Source organism: Microtus oregoni, unplaced genomic scaffold (genome assembly GCF_018167655.1).
Source record: "Microtus oregoni isolate MIOR12 unplaced genomic scaffold, Mior012 000006F_ref0000085, whole genome shotgun sequence".
Lineage (NCBI taxonomy): Eukaryota > Metazoa > Chordata > Mammalia > Rodentia > Cricetidae > Microtus > Microtus oregoni.
The window spans coordinates 36220662-36240456 of NW_024543065.1; the positions used below are offsets into that span (position 1 = coordinate 36220662).

Genomic DNA, 19795 nt, shown 5'->3' on the forward strand with positions numbered 1-19795 from the left:
TTTGAAATGTCGCTGTGAAGAGTCATCTTTGCAGTGTTTTTCTAGCCCTCTGTGATGGGGATTTTATATGGGCCTCTTTCATTTGAGGTTGGTAACAGATTTTTCCAGTGCTGTTGAAACGTTGAAGCTACCATGGTGGTATTTTAGTGAAAAGAGTTTGTAAGCCTTTAACATTACTTTCAGTTCTACTCTGGTCCTTCCTTGGACTGAGAAGAGAGGTAGGATATGATATATGTTCTCCATGCTGATTGCTGTGGAATTTCCTGGCAGGAATTTGGAAACTGCTGTTGTTGTTCATGTCACCTTCACCTTCTGTGTTCCTTCCCAGGAACAGACTCCTTGTTCTGCATTTGCCTTTGTTGCAGTGGAGAATGAATGCTCTTAGAGGTTTTATTTGGAAAATATTCAGAGCTGGGTGTTTGTGTTTGCTGTGTATTACAAATTACAGTGCTTCATTTTAGCTTGATGATTTCCTTTCCAGATGATAGAACACCATTTTTTGCATAAGCATCAGAAAAATTCTCAAATTTTCCTAGAGGCACTCATCTACTACTAAGATCAGTAGCTCTGATTTCTTTGTAAAATTGTTAAGGGTAAATTTTATAATAAAAGGTGTGTGTGTGTTTGTGTGTGTACATGTATATGTGTATTATCTTATGTGATTTCAGTCAAACATTGCATTTCACACTTTCTAAATTCAGTAGATAAGGTTACTTTAGAATAGATGGGTAAAATGAATTAATATCAAATGTAACATAAGAAAGTGTTTTTCATGTGATGTACCGTTTTATATGCCTACTTTACATATTTTAAATATGAAAAAGAAATATATTTTCTTTTTCATTGGTGTTGGCAAAGTTTAGTATTGGGCCGTTGACCTATAACATGGGAATGTTGACTGTGTTTGTTTTACTTTTTCATTCCATTTTATATTTACTGTAATTTCATGCTTTTAAAATTCTGAAAAGATCATAAAGTTGATGTGACAATTTTAGAAGACACATCTTGAAACTGACCTCACTTTTTTCCTAGCTACTACAGCTTGGATGATGTCAGCCACGACTCCACGAACAAGTTCCTGTCACATCTGATTGAGAAGTCTCTGGTTGAGTTGGAGCTTTCCCACTGCATTGAAGTTGGAGAGGTGGGACTCTGATCCAGCTTTTGACAGAGGGTGATGGGGTTTGTGCTATTAAAATTTACAACAAATCTGTAATAGTAGTGACCACAGTGTGAACTATTACTCTCTTAGGAATGTGGACCTCCACTGTACACTTACCTTGTTCTACCTTTATTTGAAATAGGATAACCGCAGCATTGAGCCACTAGAATGTGGTCGAATTGCCTCCTATTACTATCTGAAGCACAAAACAGTCAAAATGTTCAAGGACCGTTTGAAACCTGAGTGCAGCGTTGAAGAACTGCTTTCAATTCTAAGTGTGAGTCTTACACTGCTTTGACTTATATATTTCAATGCCGAGTGTGGTTTTTACACTACTGTGGTTCATATATTTTACAACTTCTCTTATAATTTGGAAATTATATTGTTTCCAGGTCAGAAAATTTTTCCTGAGAGTGTACAGGAGTGTCTTCTTCCTTTCAAACAATGGTTCTTTACATTTTCATATGTAGGATTATCTTGCAACAGATGTGATGATATGACCTGTCCTGAGCAGGATCCTCCTGAGTAGGATAGGTGCTGTTGATATGTGAGCCCAAATTAGTGGTCTACTTTGCACTCCCCAAAGCAAACCTGATGACTCAGTGTCCCCTCTGACATTGAAAACTTGCTGTTCGTTTATTTGGGTGGCTCTGTTGAGTACTCTATGATGTTACTAAATAGCCTTTTCTTAAGGATCCATATGATTAAATTTTATTTTAAATCAACACCATGAAAGCTGTTAAATGCCACTTCCATCTCCCATCTATCTCCTTCTAAGAAAGGGAACAAGATGTATCATATGGTAAATCTACTATACTCTTTCTTCTCTTTCCAAAAAAAAAAAACAAACTAAACCTAAGTTTAATATTGAAGTTTAAGGCGTACTCTGCACAAGGGGTGAGGGTCTTTCTTTGCCTGCACATTTAAGAACTATAAGCTGGCTGGCCAAAGCTCCATGGATCTACCTGTCTCTACTTCCAAGTGACAGGTGTATGTCACAATGTCTGGCTCTTTATGCGGATGGGAGGGATCCAAATGAAGTTCTTGGTGTTTATATAGCAGGCATTTTGCCTACTGGTTCATATCCCTCGCCCACTATAGTATTTTCTTAAATTTAATTTGTCAGTAATGAAATTGTCTCATTTCTGGAGCTAGAGAGATGGCTCAGCAGTTAAGAGCACTTGCTGCCCTTCCAGAGAACCCAAGTTTGATTCCTAACATACATGTCAAGCAGCTCATAACTTCATGTAACTCAAAATGCAGGAGATCCAACACCTGCTTCTATCCTCTAGGGACCCTCACACCCAGGAGATCCAACACCTGCTTCAGAACAGAACAGAAATTATGTTCATTGAAATATCCTCTTTTCTGACAAATGTCACAGTATCATTGTTACTGGCCGAAAAAAAAATGTTTTAGAAGACGACTATGGAAGAAAAAAGTATATCAAAACATTGATTCACCAAAAGCTTTAAAAGCATGAGCCTGTCACTTCCCTTCAGTTATTATCAAGGAGATTTCTTAATTGCTTACACCTTTTCTCCTGTGGGAGAAGATAATTATATAGACTTTTACACTAAGTCTATATGTGACTTAAAAATAAACTGGAATTCATAGCATCTATATAATCTTTTACAAATTGCTTTCTACTTTTCTGAGGAAATAGAATTTCTTTTGGAATAGGAATGTAGTGACTTTATTGACTTTGTAGTATTTACCAGAAAAGAATTTTTCTTTCGAAAGTAAAAGAAAATATTTAATCAGGTCACCTTATCATATCCTTTTTAATTAATATTTTTGGAACTGAACCTTTCACTTTACAGTACTTCATAGTAGAAGATTGGCATGACTGATTTAAAAAAATTGGTCTGTTAGTTCCATTTATATCTAGCTACTAATTCCTATTCTCTGTGTCCTTTTCCTCTATCCTCAGGATGCTTGGGATGAGCTCAGTAGTTTTCACAATGGTGATTCTGTTATCACCTTTCACCAAAGTATAGAGGCAACAGGAAGTTTCTGAATTTGCAGGTGACACTAAATTCTTCTACATAATAAAAATTAATAAGTAAGGAACTTAGCAGAGATTGCATTGAAAAAAATAGGTATATCAAAAGTAGTTTATTCATTACATCAGTGGTTCTCAATCTGGATATTACAACCCCTCTGGGGGGTCACATAGCAGTTATATCCTGCATACCATTATGAGTCATAACAATATCTAAATTGCAGTTCTGAAGTAGACATGAAATAATTTTATGGTTGGTGTCACCGCAGCATGAGGAACTGAATTAAGGAGTTGAACCATTAGGATGGTTGAGAACCACTGCTCTCAATGTTATTCTCTGTTCTTCATGGTCACCTTTTAACCATATGTTTTATGTTGATTCTTCTTGCTAATTGTGTATATATAGAGTGAGAGGCACTTGAGATCAAGATATGAAATCATAGGCATTACAGTGGATGTTGTAATTGACGGATAAGCTGTGATCTGTGGCAGAGTGACACTTAGATACTGCTAACACCAGTCAGAGCTCTGCTTGTTTTCAGAAGGAAAATTTTCAAGACAAAACAAAATACATATTCTATCCTCCTTGTTAATCTCCTGGGGATATTTGATGTGTACAGTTCTGTTGACCTCAAGTTTGGAGGACATTGTAGAGAATACTGAATGGCCCAGACTGAGTGGCTAAAGCCTAGCAAGGTGGACTTTGGATCACTGTATGTGTTGTCTGAACAGAAGCAACTTTTATTCTTGTGACATGTTCATAATTGGGAACTGATTCTATCAGATCTTAGAAGTGCAATTTTGAATCATCACTTGTAGACCAAAGACATAAACTTTTTCAAAAGAGTCAGAATAAGTACACTGCCAATGAACTATTTTTAGAAGATGGAAGTGTGTGTGTGTGACCAGGATTGTTTCTCTTTAGGTCAGGAAAGCGGGGCTGCATTAGGAGCAGATTTACCTGGTACATGCATGTCTTTTCTGTCTGTTTGCCCTGTAGATGCTTTAGGGAGATTTTTTAACCTTCATAATATTCTGGAGGTTTTTCCTTTGGGTGTTACAGCCTACTATATTTGCGGTATTAATTTCTGCTGATTATTTCATCGTTCTGTATTGTGCTGAAACTGTTCTCCTCACTAATCTTATTCCACAGTAGGAACACGCAAATAAAAAATTACTTTTAACTCTCTACTATATGCTTTGCACTTTATGTATATTACTTACAAGCTTAACAACTTCCTATGGTATAATCATATAAATAATAAAAACCAATTTTAGTAATAATGAGCTGCTTCATAACCCATAGGAAGTAGTTCTTTAGGTCTCCCCAATACCTAACCTCTCCTAGACACATTTTATCTTATCTTGTAGGTCAGTTCTAGCTTAAAAAAAATAAACATTAAGTTTTAACATCATATAATTTTAAAAATAAATTAGAGTTAGTTTTAAAATTTTGTGTGATCTTGTAACCTAGATTGTAAGTATTGAATATAAATGTTAATCACTGGCAAAAATAATCATTTTAGTATTCCTTGTTGGAAATGTATATTTAAAGTTTTAAACCATCTGATGCTATTTTGAAAAGATCGGGTATTTTATAAGAACACTTGCCAAGCCTTTTTCCACACCATGAATTAATAAGCTTCATAATTAAGGCAGCTGCTTCACACCTCTATTGTTAACCAGTGACATTACATCTGTCCTGCTCCATTGATGCCCTCCTCCTACTTATTGAAGCATTTAGCAGTTTTGGCAACAGGGATTACAAAGCTTGTAGTTAGTAGTCTAATTAGGAATAAGTGAAAATCCTGAGGGAAAAGTACATTTCAAAAGTAATTTGAACAATCTCTTAATGATGCTGGCACAACTCCAGAGCAGAAAGCGTCCATCGTCATAGCATAGCAGGGTCAGGTTTGATGTGTTTCATAGGTGTTTAGAAAGCAGCTATTTTAAAACAGCAATGGAAGTGAAAACTTTCAAAGCTGGAGAATCTATTCCAACATAGTTTTAACTGTGTGTTTCCTTAGGGTATTAATAGCTGAAAGAAATCGAAAATATAGTCTTAATGTACCTTATGCCTCTCGAATTTTCAGACCTTTTTTTAGTGTAAGAATTATTTGTCTGTTGGTCTTGTAACTGGGCAGAAACATGAAGTTATTCTTGTTTACATAAAGCATGGGATTATATGTATATATGTCAGATACTTTACAAATTATTAATCTCTTATTTCCCAGCAAAGATTCGAATAAAAGAACAGACTTCATACATGAAAATACAGCAATTTCAAATTTTTTAAAGTTTCAGATGTATATAAATTTATAATCAATAAATTTTCAGCTTTGGCAGTACTTCTTTGCCAAGGTGATTTATCTATCACAATAGTCAGTGTATAACTATTTCAGTAATTGAGTATCTTAATGCTATATCTTGTCATTTTGTAGTATACTACAAATCTTGTGCTATCAAATTACAAAAACATCTTTCTCCAACTTACAAGGTGGTTAAAAAAATAAGTGATAATTTTTAAAGAAAGTTAAAATAACAGGCCGATTATAAATAGTACTTTGGGGAGGGGACTTAGCTTGTAAAATGAAAGAGTTCATTAAAGAAAAAAAAATGAAAGGAAGGTTAACTAACAGTGGACACCACAACCTCAGTGGCCTTCCATTTCCACCTAACCTCATGGCAGTCACAAGGTCCCATCTGCTGCTCGGTATCCCATGTGGGGAATCCTGATGTGATACATTCCAAGGTTTGTGAGGAGAGTATCCCTATACCTCAGCCTGGGGGCTGCCTGGCATCATTGGAAGAGGCACAGATGGCAAATGTCTTTTTTAAAGTATCTTTTTATTCTCTTCATCCTTTACCCTTGAGACTGTCTTTCTTTATTCTCCATTATTTCTTAGCTTCTCCCAGAATTGTAGATTTATAAGCTTTCTTCAACCAAGTGAAAAGAACTATTTTACTGGTAAAAGATGTCAATCTGAAATAAGTTTGTTACTGTTTAGGAGGCCATAGTTCTTAACCTATTAGGTTCTGAATATATGATGTATATGATAATACCTAGAATTAGTTTTGTGGTCAGTTTTTGTTCATTTTTGTTTTCTCATTACTTTTGGTTTCCTAAATGAGTACACAAAACATAACTATCAATTACTAGTATTCTAAAACTTGGTGGATTTTTTTATTAAGGCATGAGTTACAATACTAAATTATTAATAAGCTTAATCTTTCTTCCATAAACAATTCAACTTTATTATTTAAAAATTTAAATACCCTCCCTTGTCTAACATGATACAGTATGGAAAAATCATAAAAAATTTCTAAGTTCTACACTGTAGTAAGAGCAGCGGGCTGCTACCCGCCACCCGGCTAGCTTTACCCAAAATAATTACACGGAAACTGTATTCTTTTAACTAATGGGCCAAACAGTATTTAAAAGAATACAGTTTCCATGTAATTATTTCAGGTGTAAAGCTAGCCAGTTGGCGGGACACAGCCCCGCCGCTCCTACTACACTGCACAATTCCAAGAGTCAAGACAATGTTAGATTCAGGTCTCCCAAGCAACTTAGGAAATGTCATGTCTGCTTTCTCTTTGATGTTTTGTACTGTTTTTTTTTTCTGTTTCTTCATATTGTTTTACCATCTTACCTAAATTTGCAAAGCATGTAAAAAGCATTTGCTCATAACTTTCTTAGCCTAAACTGTCGATAGAAATATTTTATTATTGCTTGTTCAAAATCTGTAAGTGTTCTTGTCCAGTACTGACCCTAAATACAGCTGAGTAGAACCAAAGAAATAGAAGACACATCCCTGTATTTTAAAGGAATTTTTGCTAGAAAAAACAAACTTAGGGCCATAATGGTAGAAGCTTGTGTTTGTGTCCGGCGTTGCTACTCAATACTGCTTTAAATGTCCATGGGAAGTGTTCAGTCCAGATCAAAACATTCAGAGCAAAGACTTGATGTCATTGTCGTCTCTGAAAATCAGAGTTCCCAGCCTGGCAGAATTGGATCACATGCACATAGGGTCATCAGGGCACATTTGCTGAGGGTGCTTCTACTTAGTGCAGGGATTATGAAGGCCTTGAAAAGACAAGGGAAGTTTGCAAATTTTTTTCCAAGGAACCCTATCATGAATTATTTGACAGAATATGCAATTAATAATTTTGGTTTTTAAAAACAAGTTTGTGAGATATAATCCACCTATCATGCCACCAATCATTTGAATTATATAGTCAGAATCAGTCAGTCATCTCCACAGTTTTACGACTGCTTATTGCCCAAGAAAGAAACTGCATTGCAGTCATTCCCCATCTCTGTGCTTTCTTTGTTTCCCTACAGCTTCACAAGCAGTGTGCCTTCTGTCTTTGTCTGATGTGTGCTCTCTAGCTATAGTTATATATCCCCTGCCCTCCTACATAGACCTCTGGTCACTTATTCCCTAGCAACCACTACTGCATTCCTTTCTTTTTATGAGGTCAGCTTTTATGGGTTCCATACATGAATGAGATTTCATTCATTCTTTCTCTGCATCTTTTTGTGTTCATCTTTCTGTGCATGGCTTGTTTCACTTAAAATAATGTTCCCTAGGTTTAGCCATATTGTCACAATGGACAGAATTTATTTTCAAACCTGAATCACATTGATATTTGTGTGCTATATTTTCCTTATCAATTTGTCATTTGATCAGTAAGATAGCTAAGTTTATCATGTTTGTGAATGAGCTTCGGTAACATGGAAGAGCATATATCACTTTTCTGTATTGATTTCATTTTCTCTGGTTATATGTGTACAAGTGGGGTTGCCGAATTATTTAGTAGTTCTGATTTTGTGAGAAGCTTCTACACAGTTCTACATAATAGATGTTCTAGTTCAGATTTCCACCCAGAATGTATAAGAACTCTCATTTCTGCACACTGCTGTCAATTTTTTTTCTTCTTTTTAACAGTAGCCACTAATATGTTGTGGTGGTCGGGGCGGAAGGCACTCATCTCTTTGATTTGCATACAACTGACTATTTTTACATGCTCATTGATCATTTGTATGCCTTCTGGAAATTATCTGTTCAGGTCTTTGCCTGATTTTGTTTCATTTTTTAACACCTTGAGCAGTCCATGCATGTATATAATATATTTTGATCATATCTTACCCCTCCATGACTTCCCTCCTAAACCTCAATACTACCCCCTAGTTCTCTCAATTCCATGTAATTATTATTTTTAGTAAACCACCAAGTACAAAGTCCATGCTTTGCAACCACTGAGGAGTATGTATGAAATCATCCACTGGAAAGTGGTTAACCTATGAGAGCCACACCCTTCCCTATCCCTGTCAGCTGCCACTAGCTCCTCTGGGGTCTTAGGAGCCCTCCCTTATCTATGCTAAGATTTTTGACTGCCTTGACTAGCTTATTCAGGTTGCCTTCTTGAGCACAACAGCCTTATCATGTACTGAAGACACCATTTCACAACAATTGTCCCCAAACCCTGAGTCTTTTCATCTTCATGCACCCTCTTCTGTGCTGTTCCCTGGTCCCCAAAGTAGATAGTAAGACATAAATGTCCTTTTGGGGTTGAGCATTCCACAGATATTTCTCTGCTTTTTGGCAAGTTATGAATCTATATTATGACCTGATGCTCCAAAAGAGTTTCTCTGAAGAAGACTGAGAACTGATATAGTCCACCATTGTGGATATTAGTATTTAGAAGGCAGTCTGATACTGATTTAGCAAAATAATAATGCATTCTCCCCTCTGGCCTCTTAGTTTCCCAAGCAACAAGTTTTTGATCAGATTTATAGTACCAGGCATTTGTTTTCTCCTGTGGAGAGGACTTAAGTCCAGTCAGATTGATGGCTACTTCTGTAACAATCATGCCCCTGCTCAATCCAGGGACTTGTCTTTTCAGGCTGATTATTATGGTAACTTACAGGATTTACAGCTCCTTAAGACTGTTGGTGACTTTTCTTCCCCAGCTGCATGACACTTCCTGGTTCTGTGAAAGCTACCCAGCAGGGAGTGAGGCAAAGAATGCCTTATCTTTAGCAGCAGGGTTTTACTGTCAGATTATGATAGGCAACAGAAGCAATAGCAATAGCTCTTATTGTACAGGAGTCTCTGGAACTCCTCCCCAGTCATCAACTTGGAGACATTCTACACTTGTCTTTTGTTCATTGTTGATAGAACTGATCTTTTTCTAGCTGTTCTGATGTTTATGTTCCTTTTTCTATTGCAGCTTGGAAGTATTTTCTCTTATTCTGTATGCTGTATCAGTATTCTGGTTTTTTATCGTGATTATTTTTATTTGGACTTTGTTTAATTTCTGTTTTTCCTTTTTGTTCTTTCTGTGTCTAAACTTCTTAGTTTAATATGATCCTATTTTGCATTCATGTTTTTACTAATTTATATTTTGAGCTTTTATGTTTAAGTTTTTAATGCATTTCAGTTTGTGCACGGTATGATAAAGGTGGACATATTTTTCCCCAACAATATTTATTAAAGAGACAGTGTTTGGGGATTTTTTTAATTTTTTTATTCTTTTTTATTTATTTTTTTCTCCTTTGAGATTTCTTTTTTCTATTTATTTATTTATTTATTAAAGAGTTCTGCCTCCTCCCCACTACCGCCTCCCATTTCCCTCCCCCTTCTCCAATTAAGTCCCCCTCCCTCAGCCCAAAGAGCCCTCTTTTTCCCTTGGTATCCTTATTCCCTCTGGTTCTTATACTCTTTCTACCTCCTCTTCACCAGGGTTCCCTGAGTCTTGAATGGAGAGATTTGATAGAGACATCCCACTTATGGTTGAGTATTACAGTCTCGGTCTCCGTAATGCATGGCTGTTGATATGTATTTTTTTTCAGTCTGCCTCAAGAGGGAAGTTTCCTCATAATGGCAGAACAAGTCTCTACCTATGAGTTACGCAGTATGGTGTTAAAGGTCATTAGGAATACTGTTACTACAGTTTTTTGTTTGTTTGATTTTCTTTTGCTTTTTAGACAATAGTAAATGGTTTTACTCTAAGTCCCCAAATTGTCTAATCTCAGGTTATTAGCTTTTGGATATGGGTTCCAATTCATAAAATGGTCCTTAAGTCAGATTAGATAATTGATTGTTATTCCCACGAGCTTTGTGCCATCATTCCAGGCAGGACACCCTTATAGATCAAAATGGTTATGGTTGGGTTGATGTTTATGTTTCTCTTTTAATAGTGTGAAGAATACCTTCCTATACCAAAGAAGCTAAAACTTAGGGGTGAACGTTCTATGTAAGCAATGATACCAATTTGTACAGCTACTGTCTTCATCAACTTGGCCATGCCATCAGTTTGTGGAAAACAAGCTGTGTTCTTGTCAACAGCCTGGCTATTATGAATAGAAGAGCAGTGAACGTGATTGAACAAATATCCCTGCCACTTTTTTTTCCTTTTTTTCTTTTTTTATGTATTTATTTATTTATTAAAGAGCTCTGCCTCCTCCCCGCCACCGCCTCCCATTTCCCTCCCCCTCCCCCAATCAAGTCCCCCTCCCTCATCAGCCCAAAGAGCAATCAGGGTTCCCTGACCTGTGGGAAATCCAAGGACCACCCACCTCCATCCAGGTCTAGTAAGGTGAGCAACCGAAATGTCTAGGCTCCCACAAAGCCAGTACGTGCAGTAGGATCAAAAACCCATTGCCATTGTTCTTGAGTTATCAGTAGTCCTCATTGTCCACTATGTTCAGCAAGTCCAGTTTTATCCCATGTTTTTCAGACCCAGGCCAGCTGGCCTTGGTGAGTTCCCAATAGAACATTCCCATTCTCTCAGTGTGTGGGTGCACCCCTCATGGTCCTGAGTTCCTTGCTTATGCTCTCTCTCCTTCTGCTCCTGATTTGGACCTTGAGATTTCTGTCCGGTGCTCCAATGTGGGTCTCTGTCTCTGTCTCCTTTCATCGCCTGATGAAGGTTAATATTCAGGAGGATGACTATATATTTTTCTTTGGGTTCACCTTCTTATTTAGCTTCTCTAGGATCACGAATTATAGGCTCAATGTCCTGTATTTATGGCTAGAAACCAAATATGAGTAAGTACATCCCATGTTCCTCTTTTGGGGTCTGGCTTACCTCACTCAGGATAGTGTTTTCTATTTCCGTCCATTTGTATGCAAAATTCAAGAAGTCATTGTTTTTTACTGCTGAGTAGTACTCTAATATGTATATATTCCATACTTTCTTCTTCCATTCTTCCATTGAAGGGCATCTAGGTTGTTTCCAGGTTCTGGCTATTACAAACAATGCTGCTATAAACATAGTTGAGCATATACTTTTGTTGTATGATAGGGCATCACTTGGGTATATTCCCAAGAGTGGTATTGCTGGGTCCAGGAGTAGGTTGATCCCGAATTTCCTGAGAAACCGCCACACTGCTTTCCAAATTGGTTGCACAAGTTTGCATTCCCACCAGCAATGGATGAGTGAACCCCTTTCTTCACATCCTCTCCAGCAAAGGCTATCATTGGTGGTTTTTTTATTTTAGCCTTTCTGACAGGTGTAAGATGGTATCTTAAAGTTGTCTTGATTTGCATTTCCCTGATCGCTAAGGAAGTTGAGCATGATCATAAGTGTCTTTTGGCCATTTGAACTTCTGTTGAGAATTCTCTGTTTAGCTCATTGCCCCATTTTATAATTGGGTTGATAAGCCTTTTAAGGTCCAGTTTCTTGAGTTCTTTATATATTTTGGAGATCAGACCTTTGTCAGTTGTGGGGTTGGTGAAGATCTTCTCCCAGTCAGTGGGTTGCCTTTTTGTCATAGTGACAGTGTTCTTTGCTTTACAGAAGCTTCTCAGTCTCAGAAGGTCCCATTTATTCAATGATGCCCTTAATGTCTGTGCTGCTGGGATTATACATAGGAAGTGGTCTCCTGGGCCCATGTGTTGTAGAGTACTTCCCACTTTCTCTTCTATCAGGTTCAGTGTGTTCAGACTGATATTGAGGTCTTTGATCCATTTGGACTTGAGTTTTGTGCATGGTGATAGATAGGGATCTATTTTCATTCTTCTACAGATTGACATCCAGTTTTGCCAGCACAATTTGTTGAAGATGTTCTCTTTTTTCCATTGTATACTTTTAGCTCCTTTATCGAAAATCACGTGTTCATAGGTTTTTGGGTGAAAGTCAGGGTCTTCTATTCGATTCCATTAGTCGACTTCTCTGTTTTTATGCCAATACCAGCCTGTTTTCAATACTGTAGCTCTGTAATAGAGTTTGAAGTCAGGGATGGTAATGCCTCCAGACGATCCTTTATTGTATGAGATTGTATTGGCTATCCTCGGTTTTTTGTTTTTCCATATAAAGTTGATTATTGTCTTCTCCAGATCTGTGAAGAATTTTGATGGGATTTTGATGGGGACTGCATTGAATCTATAGATTGCTTTTGGTAGAATTGCCATTCTTACTATGTTGATCCTCCCAATCCAAGAGCAGGGGAGATCCTTCCATTTTCTGGTGTCCTCTTCAATTTCTTTCTTTTTTTAAAAAAATTTACTTATTTATTATATATACACTTTCCAGGATACAGTGCCAGATCTCATTACAGATGGTTGCGAGCCACCATGTGGTTGCCGGGAATTGAACTCGGGACCTCTGGAAGAGCAGCCAGTGCTCCCAACCTCTGAGCCATCTCTCCAGCACTTCAATTTCTTTCTTCAAAGACTTAAAGTTCTTGTCAAATAGATCTTTTACTTCCTTGGTCAGAGTTACCCCCAAGATATTTTATGCTTTTTGTGACTATCGTAAAAGGTGATGCTTCTCTGATTTCCCTCTCTGCTTCCTTATCTTTAGTGTATAGGAAGGCAACTGATTTTGTGGAGTTGATCTTGTATCCTGCCACATTACCAAAGGTGTTTATCAGCTGTCGGAGTTCTTCGGTAGAGTTTTTGGGGTCGCTTATATATACTATCATATCATCTGCAAATAACGAGAGCTTAACTTCTTCTTTTCCGATAAGAATCCCCTTGATCCCCTTATGTTGTCTTATTGCTATTGCTAGAAGTTCAAGCACTATATTGAAGAGATTTGGAGAGAGTAGATATCCTTGTCATGTTCCTGATTTTAGTGGGATGGCTTTGAGTTTTTCTCCGTTTAATTTAATGTTAGCTATTAGCTTGCTGTAAATAGCTTTTATTGTATTTATGTATGACACTTTTATCCCTAATCTCTCCAAGACATTTATCATAAAGGGGTGTTGAATTTTGTCAAATGCTTTTTCAGCATCTAATGAAAGGATCATATGGATTTTTTTCTTTCATTTTATTTATATGGTGGATTACATTGATAGATTTGCGTATGTTGAACCAGCCCTGCATCTCTGGGATGAAGCCTACTTGATCATAATGGATAATTTTTCTAATGTGTTCTTGGATTCGGTTTGCCAGTATTTTATTGAGAATTTTTGCGTCGATGTTCATGAGTGATATAGGCCTGTAATTCTCTTTCTTGGTTGGGTTTTTGTGTGGTTTTGGTATCAGGGTAACTGTAACTTCATAAAAAGAATTTGGCAATGACTCTTCTTTTTCTATATTGTGGAATACATTAAGGAGTATAGGTATTAGGTCTTCTTGGAAGTTCTGGTAGAATTCTGCATTGAAACCATCTGGTCCTGGGCTTTTTTTGGAAGGGAGATTTTTGATAACAGTTTCTAATTCTTCGTGACTAACAGGTCTATTTAGATCGTTTAGCTTTGGTATATAGTACTTATCTTTAAAAATGTCCATTTCTTTTGCATTTTCCAGTTTTGTGGCATAAAGGCTTTTGTAGTAAGATCTAATGATTCTCTGAATTTCCTCTGTGTCTGTGGTTATGTCCCCCTTTTCATTTCTGATCCTATTAATTTGCATATTCTCTCTCTGCCGTTTGATTAGTTTGGATAGGGGTTTATCAATCTTGTTGATTTTCTCCAGGAACCAGCTTTTTGTTTCATTGATTCTTTGGACTGTTTTCTGTGTTTCTATTTTGTTGATTTCAGCCCTCAGTTTGATTATTTCCAATCTTCTACTCCTCCTAGGTGAGTCTGCTTCTTTTTTTCTAGAGCTTTCAGGTGGGCTGTTAAGTCTTCAATATGTGCTTTCTCTGTTTTCTTTAAGTGGGCACTTAGTGCGATGAACTTTCCTCTTAGCACTGCTTTCATAGTGTCCCATAGGTTTGAGTATGTTGTCTCTTTATTTTCTTTAAATTCAAGGAAGACTTTAATTTCTTTCTTAATTTCTTCCTTGACTCAGGTGTGGTTCAGTAGTTGACTGTTCAGTTTCCATGAGTTTGTCGTCTTTCTGGGAGTAGCATTGTTGTTGCCTTCTAACTTTAATCCGTGGTGATCTCATAAGACACAGGTGGACAATGATATTTTTTTGTATCTGTGGAGCTTTCCTTTGTTTCCGAGTATGTGGTCAATTTTCAAGAAGGTTCCATGAGCTGCAGAGAAGAAGGTATATTCTTTCCTATTTGGGTGGAGTGTTCTATATATGTCTGTTAAGTCCATTTGTTTCATTACCTCCAACAATTCTCTTAATTCCCTATTAGGTTTCTGTCTGATTGACCTGTCCATTGGTGAGAGAGGTGTGTTGAAGTCTCCTATTACTAGTGTGTGTGTGGTTTGATGTCTGCCTTGAGTTTTAGTAATATTTCTTTTACATAAGTGGGTGCTTTTATATTAGGGCCATAGATATTCAGGATTGAGACTTCATCCTGATGAATTGTTCCTGTTATGAGTATAAAGTGTCCATCTCGATCTCTTCTGATTGATTTTAGAGTGAAGTCAGTTTTGTTAGAAATTATTGTGGCCACACCTGCTTTTTTCTTAGGACCATTTGCTTGACAAACCTTTTCCCAACCCTTTACTCTGAGTAGATGCCTGTCTTTGTGGTTGAGATGTATTTCTTGCAAACAGCAGAATGTTGTATCCTGTTTTCGTATCCAATCTCTTCGCCTGTGCCTTTTTATAGGTGAATTGAGACCATTAATATAAAGTGATATTAATGACTAGTGGTTGTTTACTCCGATTATTCTTATTGTTTTTGGTAGTAGTGTTTTTGTGTCTCCCTTCTTTGAGTTGTGCTGGTGAAGGGTCGCTAGATGCCTGACTTATTGTAGGCAGTGTTGGCAATGTTGGATTCCTTGGGTTGTGATTTTCCTTCTATTACTTTCTGTAGTGCTTGATTTGTGGCTACGTATTGTTTAAATTTGTTCTTATCCTAGAATGTCTTGTTTCCTCCATTGATAGTGAACGATAGCTTGGCTGGGTACAGTAGTTTGGGTTTGCTTCCATGGTCTCTTAGTTTTTGCAGTACCTCTATCCAGGACCTTCTGGCTTTCATGGTTTCCATAGAGAAGTCAGGTTTACCTTTATAAGTTACTTGCCCTTTTTCCTTTGCAGCTCTTAATATTCTTTCTTTAATCTGTATATTTTGTGTTTTGATTATTATATGGCGAGGGGATGGGTTTTTTTTTTTTGATCCAGTCTGTTTGGTGTTCTGTATGCTTCTTGAATATTCGAAGGAATATCTTTCTTTATGTTGGAAAGTTTTCTTCCATAATTTTGTTAAAAATATTTTCTGGGCCTTTGAGCTGTGACTCTTCTCCTTCTTCTATCCCTGTTATTCTTAGGTTTGGTCTTATTATTGTGTCCCATATTTCCTGAATATTTTGTGATGAGAATTTGTTGGCTTTGCTGTTTTCTTTGATCAGTGCGTTCATTTTCTCTATGGTGTCTTCAGAATCTGAGATTCTTTCTTCTATCTATTGTATCCTATTGATTATGCTTGTTTCTGTATTATGCTCATTGACCTAGATTTTCCATATCCAGGTCCTCAGTTTGTGTTTTCTTCCTTGCTTCCATTTCAGTTTTCAATTCTTGAACTGTTTCCATTACCTTTTGATCGTTTTTTCTTGGTTTCCCAGGGTATCATTTACGTATTTACTCATTCCTTCAAACTTTTTGTTATACTTTTCATCCATTTCTATAAGGGCATTTTTCCATGTTGTTTGAGGGACTCTATTGCTTTCATAAAGTCAATTTTTTCTACTTGTCCTGTGTTAGGGTGTTCAATTCCTTCTGTTGTAAGATCATTGGGTTCTGGTGTTTTCATGTTGCTTTTCAGATTGTTGAGTGAATTCTTGCCTTGGCGCCTGCCCATCTCCTCCTATCGATGCTATCTAATGGGTCTTTTAAAACAGGATCAGGTTTCCTTGCTGGCCAGGGGCTCCTCTTACAAAATTCCCTCGCTCTGTTTCCTGGCTCCCGCTGTGGGCCAAGATCCCTCTCACCACTCAGAAGGGTCTTCAGGACCAGGACCAGGCTCCCATTCACCAGGGACCTCGCCAACAAAAGGCATACCACTCTGCAGGCCAGCCACCAAAACAGAGAAACTCCCGCTGCCCTCTGCCCTGAGCTCCTGACCCAGCGCCCAAACAGGCTAAACTGGGTGATCCCGTGGGCCCGCAGAAGGGAAGGGAAGTGAAGGAGGCCCCTGGGCGCAAGCTGGGATGGGCCAGGGAGAGAGAGGTCACAGCAGAGGATGAGCAGCCCCAGCAGAGGGTACCAGCCCTCGCAGACTAACGGGGGGGGGGGGGGGGTGTCAAGGGGGCCAGGGAATGCCCCTGCTCCGTTTCCTGTGTCCCACCGCGGGCCAAGAACACTCTCCCCACTCAGGAGGGTCTTCAGGGACAGTACCAAGCTCCCCATTAGCCCTTGGACCTCGCCAATAAAAGGCCTACCACTCTGCAGGCCAGGCCCCAAAAAACCTACCTGATTTAATTGTAGTGGGGTGATCTGCTCTCATTGTGGGCTTCACTGTTTTATGTTTGGACTATCCCGCATCTGCCGCTTGCCTCTGCGCGCTGGTCTCCACCGCTTGAGTCTGCAGCCTGCCCTGCCACTTTTTAGAAGATGAATTTATCTCTGTTTCTCCATGTCTGTGGTAGATGGAATCCCAGTAAATACTTTATGGGGTTTTTAGAAAGTGTAAATTACTTGATGTAGGTAAAACTACTTAAAACAGCCTTCTGTTCATAACTGATATTTTACTTAATAAGTTATTAAGCACTTGCTGTAATTATTAAGCATTTGCATTCCACTGAGGAATAGAAGATGTAGCAGAAAAATAGTGAGATTTAATTTTGAAAATGAGAGGTAGGAGCTACCGTAGCTGGAGGAGGGTGCTTGTCTTGATTAGGAAATGCTTGTTTTAGGACATAATTTAGTTAGGGTTTCTATTGCTGTGAAGAGACGCCATGACAATGACAACTCTTACAAAGGAAAACTTTAATTGGGGTGGCCCACTTACAATTCAGAAGTTTAGTTCATTATCATTCTGGCAGGAAACAAGGCAGCATGCAGGCAGACATAGTAGTGGAGAAGCAACTGAGAGTCCCGTGTCTTGCAGGCAAAAGAGAATGGTCTGCCTCACTAGGCATGGCCTGAGCATATGAGACCTCAAAGCCTGCCTTCACCGTGACACACTTCCTCTGACAAAGTCACATCTCCTATTAGTGCCACTCCCTTTGGGGGTCATTTTCTTTCGAACCACCACATTCCATTCCTTGGCCACCAAAGGATTGTAGTCATTATCATAATGGAAAAATGCATTCAGTTGAACTTCAAAAGTCCCATAGTCTATAACAGTCTCAAACTTATTTAAAAGTCTCTTCTGAGGTTCATGTTCTGAGATTCTTAATAATCCCCTGTAAAATCAAAATCAAAAAGCAGATGACATACTTTCACCATATAATGGCACGAGATATACATTACCATTCCAAAACACAACGGAAGGGAACATAGTGAGGAAATACTAGGTTCAAATAAGAGTGAAAGCCAGCTGGGCAAACTGGAAATTATGAATCTCCATGTCTAATGCCAAAACGCTCTTCAGATCTCCAACTTCTTTGATCTTTGTTAACTGCAACACACTTCTTTCTCTTGGGCTGGTTCCAACCCTGATAGCAGCCTCACTCAGCCCATATCCAATGACTCTAGGGGTCTCCAAGGCAATCCAGGCTTCAACATCACAGCTTCATACAGTGACCCTCTCTAGGCTTCCGTCAGGGACATTCCTGACACATACATGGCCACAACAGATTTCCTTAGTCTCGGAGGCAAATTCCATACCCCCTTCTTCTATCCTTAACTCTAAAGCCACATGGCTAAAGCTGCCAACTTCTGTTGCTTGCTGGAGCTGGAACATGGCCTCCTTGTTCAATTACATCTTCACCAGCTTTCTCTTTTCCATAGTTTCCTTCATTGCCTAAACTTGATTATCCTGAAACTGGATCTATAGCTCAGGAGTGCCTCCAACTCAAGAGATCCACCCACCTTTGCCTCAGGAATGCTGAGATTCAAGGTGTGCATCACCATACCAGGTTGTAAGCTTTTCTTTAATTTCTTTTCACAGATTGGAAGTTTTTCTGATCTTACCCTCAGTTAACCACTCTTGTCTTAACCTATTTATGTCCTTGAATACAGAATTTAGCTCCATCCTATTTTCTGGTGCCCTTTTTCTCTTCAAATATTTTTCCTTGCTCAGTTTGCTCCTTTTTGTTATATATCTTCATTATCGTTAACACTAATAGCCACACAACACCGTTTATACTAGTCTGTTTTGAGATTTCCTCTGCTAAATTAATCTAAAACGCATCACTTTAGCTTCAGGTAGACTTTTTTAACAATGGCAAAAACAACCACATTCTTCACCAAAATTGTACACGATGGGTCTCTATGCCACTTACTAACTTTCTTCTCCTCTGAAACCTCTTGATCCTGGCACTATAGTTCAAATCATACTCAGAACCACTGTCTTCCATGTTCCTACTGGTATGGACCACTAAGCAACACTTAAAGTGTTCAGCTGCTTTGCTAATCCACAGTCCCTAGGTCCATATTCCTTCAAATAAAAACATACCAGGCCTATCACAACAGTACCCCAGTTCTTATTACCAACTTCTGTTTTACTTAGGGTTTCTATTGCTGTGTAGAGACACCATGATCATGGCAACTCTTATAAAGGAAAACATTTAATCGGGGTAGCCCACTTACAGTTCAGAGGATTAGTCCATTATCATCATGATGGGAAGCAAGGGAGCTCACAGGAAGTGTTCTGTCTCACTGTACATGGCTTAAACATAAAAGACCTCAAGCCTGCCTCCACAGTGACACACTTCCTCCAACAAAGCCACACCTCCTAATAGTGCCACTCCCTTTGGGGCCCATTTTCTTTCATACCACCACAGGAGATGATATTTGAACATAAAATGTAGTTCTGTGAATAGTCACAGGCTTATGACAGGAATTACGGGCAGCGGAATAAACATAAAAGAAGCAAAAGCCCTTGACCGATTCAAAGAATATCAAGCAACCTCCAGTACATGTGGTATAGTGAGCACTAGAAAACCCAGGACTCATCATTTATGTCATGATAAGGTCAAGTCTTCTGAGAAACTTTGGGAAGATTTGGGTGTCATGAATGATGGATATGATGTTTTTTATACTGACAAAACCCACTAAATATTGTTAATCCTACATAGAACTTTGCAGGAAGAATAAAAATTTTAAAAAAATGAAAAATATGTAAGTCCAAGTACAGTGGAGACCATTTGTCACCTATATAGAA

The 19795-nt window shown here is 38.2% G+C and overlaps 1 protein-coding gene across 4 annotated transcripts in view; it reads left to right on the plus strand.

Annotated features, from left to right (window-relative positions):
* Positions 1 to 19795, plus strand: part of Ascc3 (activating signal cointegrator 1 complex subunit 3) — a 302434-nt gene that overhangs the window by 220926 nt on the left and 61713 nt on the right. For all 4 annotated transcript variants that reach the window (XM_041653682.1, XM_041653681.1, XM_041653683.1 and 1 more), the window contains 2 exons: positions 1033 to 1144; positions 1305 to 1439. In XM_041653682.1, the coding sequence (XP_041509616.1) occupies positions 1033 to 1144; positions 1305 to 1439 (247 nt within the window). The remainder of the gene's footprint in view (positions 1 to 1032; positions 1145 to 1304; positions 1440 to 19795) is intronic.